We start from the raw sequence: 5984 nt of genomic DNA, 5'->3' as shown, positions 1-5984 counted from the left end.
CAGCTAGAATGCCAAAGGGTCTGCAATGCTGTAATTGCTGCAAATGGAGGATTCTTTGACGAAAGCAAAGTTTGATGTAAAAAAAATCTTATTTCAAATACAAATCATTATTTCTAACCTTGTCAATGTCTTGACTCTATTTTCTATTCATTTCACAACATATGGTGGTGAATAAGTGTGACTTTTCATGGAAAACACAAAATTGTTTGGGTGATCCCAAACTTTTGAACGGTAGTGTATATAACATTTTTTGTTTCAATGGTTGGTGTGCAGCAACATTTTTATCAATAATATTGATTTCAGACAACAAACAGGTGTGTACAATTATAGCATATTTCAAAAGCATTTTGTGAAGACACATTACTCTGATTTTTATGAACAGACAATGTAACATCCACCGACTACAGTCTGACCTACAACACCACTAACAATCTAACATACTCGTGTGTTTGGTTTTGTGAAAAGGTGCGCTGTCAGCAGTTCAGCTGCACGTGTTTCATAGGATGACAATATTTGGTAATGATTGAACAGGTTGACAAGCTATATAAAGCTACGCCCGAGACTGGAACTCGTCACTTGAAGAAAGCGCAAAAAGATGAGCCGTATGAGAATGGTGATATCTGTGGTTGTTTTGCTGTTGTTTCTGGTGTCGCGTCTGTCTGGTGAACAGACTGTTCCAGAACTTGGGAATGACATCATTCAACATGGCGTCGAGGCCAAAACCCAGAGGCGTGAGGCAGCAAATGCCTCTCATCAGCAGCAGGCCTGCGTACCTGACATCCACACCGTGCTGAGAGAAATGAGCGCCCTATTGGCTGAACAGAGGACTGAGCTGAGGCATCTAAAAACAGAAAACCAAGGTACAGTGGTAAGCCCGGATCCCACAATCCACACTCTTGTTTTTTTATTATGTTGCAGCAGCAGCAGCACATGGGAGAAAACACCTGGTAATAACTTTTCAGCGTCTTTGCAAGCAGGTACAATGAAATCCAAGTGTTTTTTTTTGTTTTTCTTTATAGCTCAGTCAGTCAAGCTGGGAGAACTGGAGGAGCAGAAGAAACAGGTGGAAGAACTCAAGAGACAGCTCACAGGTATTGTGTACACGGCGTTGTTCCTCTGATAACATCAGTGTATAGTAATGACAGTATGTCATAATCACAAGTTAAAACATAAAACCGGGGGCGTCCTGGTTAGCGTGGCGGTCTATTCCGTTGCCTACCAACATGAGGATCTCCAGTTCCGGCTTAGTCAGGCGTCCCTATAGACACAACACGCCGTGTCTGCGTGTGGGAAGCCGGATGTGGGTGTGTGTCCTGGTCCAGCACTGTTCTGGTTGCTGCACTAGCGCCTCCTCTGGTCGGTCGAGGCGCCTGTTCGGGGGAGAGGGGGAACTGGGGGGACTAGCGTGATCCTCCCACGTGCTATGTCCCCCTGGTGAAACTCCTCACTGTCAGGTGAAAAGAAGTGGCGGGTGACTCCATATGTATGGGAGGAGGCACATGTTAGTCTGCAGCCCTCCCCGAGCGGCAGAGGGGGTGGAGCAGCAACCAGGACGGCTCGGAAGAGTGGGGTAATTGGCTGGATACAATTGTGGGAGAAAAAGGAGGCGGGGGAGCCCAATAAATAAGTAAATAAACAAATAAATAAACTAAACAATAATGACCAGATTCCTTGTCAGGGTAGCTTGATATATTTGCTGTGTCATACTTGGCTTCTCAGTTATCAGTGGCAAAACAGCCACAGTTGATGATTTTCTGCATTACTGCTATTGGTACACTACTTTTCTATTTTCTATTTCCCTCCTCACACAAACTTCAGCTCAAGCTGCAGAACTCACCTCTGTGAAAGCAAAATCAAATAATATAGAAAATCAAGTGGAGGATCTAAAAAGAGACAGGCAAGGTAAGACTGAAAACAAAATGACAAGCTGTTTTAAGGCGTTTCTTTACAAAATGAAAATGAGATTCTTTTGATGCAACTTACTCAGGTCCTTACTTGACAACGTTTACCCGTTTCTCAGGCTGATTAATTTAATTGCAATGATGTTTAGTTGAAGTGTTAACCATACTGGAATACATCTGTTTTGCAGCATTTAGTGTATGAGTCCTAAAAGTGAAGCACTTCGTCACTATGTGTGTGAAAAGTGCTACATAAATAAACTTTACTTACTTACTTTCTCACTATGGCCCATGTTTGATGTCTTTGGCTCTGCACCTGAAGAAGTTTTTTGTTGTGTGTGAGTCTCTGGGACATTGCTTTAAAACCTTATATTTTGCTCCTTTGCCCAGTCAAAAAGGTGGCCTTCTCAGCCTCTCTTCTGGCCTCAGGCTCAGGGACTATTGGGCCTGTCAACACACATATGAATCTGGTCTTCAGAAACGTCATCACAAACATTGGAAATGCCTACAACCCAAACACAGGTATGATTACAAAGAGTCACTGATGATCAGTTACCTGACAGAAAATGTTGATGTCAAAATGTTTTGAGTAAGGGGGCGTCCGGGTGGCGTGGCAGTCTATTTCGTTGCCTACCAGCATGGGGATCGCCGGTTCGATTCCCCGTGTTACCTCCGGCGTGGTCGGGCGTCCCTACAGACACAATTGGCCGTGTCTGCGGGTGGGAAGCCGGATGTGGGTATGTGTCCTGGTTGCTGCACTAGCGACTCCTCTGGTAGGGCGGAGTGCCTGTCTGGGGTGGGGGTACTGGGGGGAATAGCGTGATCCTCCCACGCGCTACGTCCCCCTGGCGAAATGCCTCACTGTCAGGTGAAAAGAAGCTGCAGGCGACTCCATATGTATCGGAGGAGGCATGTGGTAGTCTGCAGCCCTCCCTGGATTGGCAGAGGGGCTGGAGCAGCGACCGGGATGGCTCAGAAGAGTGAGGTAATTGACCGGGTACAATTGGGGGGGGGGGGGGTTTAAAAAAAGAAAGAAAAAGAAAATGCTGATGTCAAAATGTTTTTGGTAAGCGGTTACATCAACACGGCCTCTATTCAAAAAAGGTTTTTTGTTGTTTTTTTTTGTTTTAATATAGGTTTCTTCATTGCACCAGTGAGAGGTGCCTACCATTTTGAGTACCATGTGGGTGCAAGTGCACATGCTTCATATGCTTCAGGCGCGGTCTTAGTCAGGAATGGTCAACATGTATTTATTGCCTATGGACACCAAAATTTCGGCTATGGGACCTCCTCTAATAGTGCTTCACTGCTCCTACAGCAAGGAGAGGTCGTGTTTCTCCGTCTCTGGACAAACACCAGGATACATGACAATGATAATAACCACAGCACCTTCAGCGGCCACCTGCTATTCGCCATGTGACGACTAGACAGCAGTGTGTCAACAGCATTGTGTTTACTAACATAATGATGATGGGGTCTGTTTTGTGGGATTTTAGGATGTTTATAATAGGAAAAAACTGCTGGTATTTCACCGATGGGAAAGACAAGGAGTAAATACTGTAAATCATTGCTTTTGTGAAGCTGTATGAAAGAACTGAGTATTATTGGTTTATCTAGCTTGTGGGATAGTAGTCTTTTTGTACTGGATTTCTGTCTTTGACATAAATAAAGAGTATTGATGATTCTCAATCAACAAAACTGTGTGACAAGATGTGGCAGAGTAACAGTATGCTTGTAGGCTTACCACTATTTTGTAATTTTCTTTGCTTCTTTGATGGAAGTTGTTTTCTTGAATTAGAAGAGTCACAACACCAAACTGTAATGATTAATCAAATTTGACTGATAAGACATTACATCCTGACATCAAATGCTTTGAAAAAAAGAAGCAAAAAACAAAACAAAACAAAAAGCAGCCATGTCTGCAGCCTGAAAAGCTGTCTGCTTCAAATATGAAATAAGGTTGTAAATGAACCCCCAAGACTTACAGCTTAAGGGTGTTTTCACATTTATCAGGAAAGGCAAACATGTTTAAAAAACATTTAATACTTTTAATACTTTTCACTACACCAGATTACATTAGAGTCTAAAATAGAAATATTAGAAACTAACGACTCATACGAATGCTTAAATCATGCTACTGCGACCGCATGAGACTGGCTACTCCTCACCTCATGTTCTGTTACATTTCCTCTATCTTTATAGTCTTCATTACCCCCTGCCTTTGTTAATGTTTAACATATTGTTAGTTTTTCTGCTGTATTCTTTCTGTTGAGTAACTCCTTTATCTGCCTATTTTTGTACCTTCACGTGTAGCTTGATGATTGCTTGTGGATTTTCTGCCACTCGCTTTTGCTATTTATAATAATATTAGCAACAACAACACTAATCATGACATTTACATAGCGCTTTTCTAGACACCCATAGCGTTTCACAGTGAAGGGGGGTAACTCACTTCAACCACCACCAATGTTAGTCCATGGGCCAGAGCCCAAAATTTCCTATTTCGGTACACTCAAGGTGGCAAAACTTACTTATAATTTTTGAAAGGATCCATGTCTGTAGATGATATTTTGGTATGATAACCATTCCTGAGTGGCAGCTGTATCACAGTTATCAGCTCATGAAGTTAACCACCCCCTAAAGTAAATTGCATTTTAGACGCTGGTGCATATCCTGGTTTAGCCTCATGGTCAGGACATTTTTCAATGTTCTATAATATTGTCTTTGGTATCATTTTAAAGGGGACCTTCTTAGCTTTCATTCAAGCCCTGTTGTGGATATTTCTCACAAATATAGAGGTCACTTGAGCTCTTCAACCCGTCAATAACACACATCTTTCTGCAATGTTCGCCTAAACTATATACTTTCTTTTAGCCCTGTGGCATCTAGGAATATCAGGGACACAAAACACAAAAACTGGAATACTCACAGGACTGTAAAAATTCAGGAAATGTATAATATACCCATACTATTTCATTGTGTGAGGTGATTGTGAACCTTAAATTAGAAGGGCATTATTACTAAGAAACTAACTAGACCAAAGCCAGTTAGTCCATGGGTCAGACCAGATATCGATATCACTCAAGGTGACACAACTTCACTGGTGCCATTTTATTTGGTACACTAACAGAAGTAAAATAATACATGATAACCTTTCCAAATGAGCAGCTATTTCATTTTTCTTTCAGGAAACCTGTTTCTGTGCCTCTCACGATTGTGTATTTGCCCAGATTTTTACAAATATAGCATTTCAACACCCCTGGTACTGATTAGCCTAGCTTAAACTCTGGGACAGTTCTTAGTTGGCCAACAACCAAGGATAACCAGTACTGTGTACTTCCATTCATTGTGCTAAGCTAGGCTAACGTGCAGCCAGATAGCTTTCTACTAAACACATATAGAGGAAACTGGTATCTATCTTCTTGTCTCACTCTGGAGAAGATTGTAAGCTAATTTCCCATAATGTTAGCATGTTCTTTTAATGTATATGTCAATATGATTAGTTAAAGTGGCTACGAGGAACTTTCATCTTGTGTTGATTTTAGCGGCCTCATGTGGACAAAATACAGCTGTTGCATAGCAACTAGGTAATGTATCTATTTGTGGCTATGTAAGATAAATAATGGTAATATGACGCTGGTGAAGCAAAGTAAACTTTGTTTTAGTAGTGTTCATACACCTAAGTTACATGTATTTGTTTGTATGTGGCAGGTGAAAACTGACTGAATATGGCCACTGGTGAACAAGCAAGTTTTTACCCAATACCAAAGCGCCCACGGGTGGAGTGCATTATCCACTGTTCTGATGATACAGATAAGCTGGTTTCACTACAAAGTGTCGACTCATGGAGAACTCTGCTCAGGGCAGCTCAGATACGAAATCATGCACCAGTTTTGAAACTGGCAAAAGACATTCCTGAGGGACAGATTCCAGCAATCTACTACCACAGAAAGTGTCGCAGTATCTTCACTATGAAGCAAATTCTTGATGGCCTCCTTGCAAAAGAAAAGAAAAGTTGTGTCTCTGCTGAAGAGAAACAATCTAAGAGAGTAGCTCGACATGCTCCAAGTACATCTAGGACTTATG

General features: G+C 41.8%; 1 protein-coding gene across 2 annotated transcripts; it reads left to right on the top strand.

Moving 5' to 3' along the window:
* The first annotated feature begins 594 nt into the window (after nt 1–594).
* LOC130108401 (uncharacterized) lies at nt 595–3580 on the top strand. 2 transcript variants are annotated; one of them, XM_056275312.1, is made up of 5 exons: nt 595–860; nt 1020–1091; nt 1819–1902; nt 2289–2420; nt 3035–3580. In XM_056275312.1, the coding sequence occupies exons 1-5, from the start codon at nt 596–598 to the stop codon at nt 3316–3318; spliced, it is 837 nt and encodes a 278-aa protein (XP_056131287.1). In that variant the 5' UTR covers nt 595; the 3' UTR covers nt 3319–3580. The 2 variants fall into 2 exon arrangements, with proteins under 2 accessions (XP_056131287.1, XP_056131288.1); XM_056275313.1 differs by having other exon boundaries at nt 3217–3286.
* The last annotated feature ends 2404 nt before the right edge of the window (nt 3581–5984 follow it).

Source organism: Lampris incognitus, chromosome 2 (genome assembly GCF_029633865.1).
Source record: "Lampris incognitus isolate fLamInc1 chromosome 2, fLamInc1.hap2, whole genome shotgun sequence".
Taxonomy (NCBI): Eukaryota; Metazoa; Chordata; class Actinopteri; order Lampriformes; family Lampridae; genus Lampris; species Lampris incognitus.
This window is presented reverse-complemented; position numbering and strand designations above follow the sequence as displayed.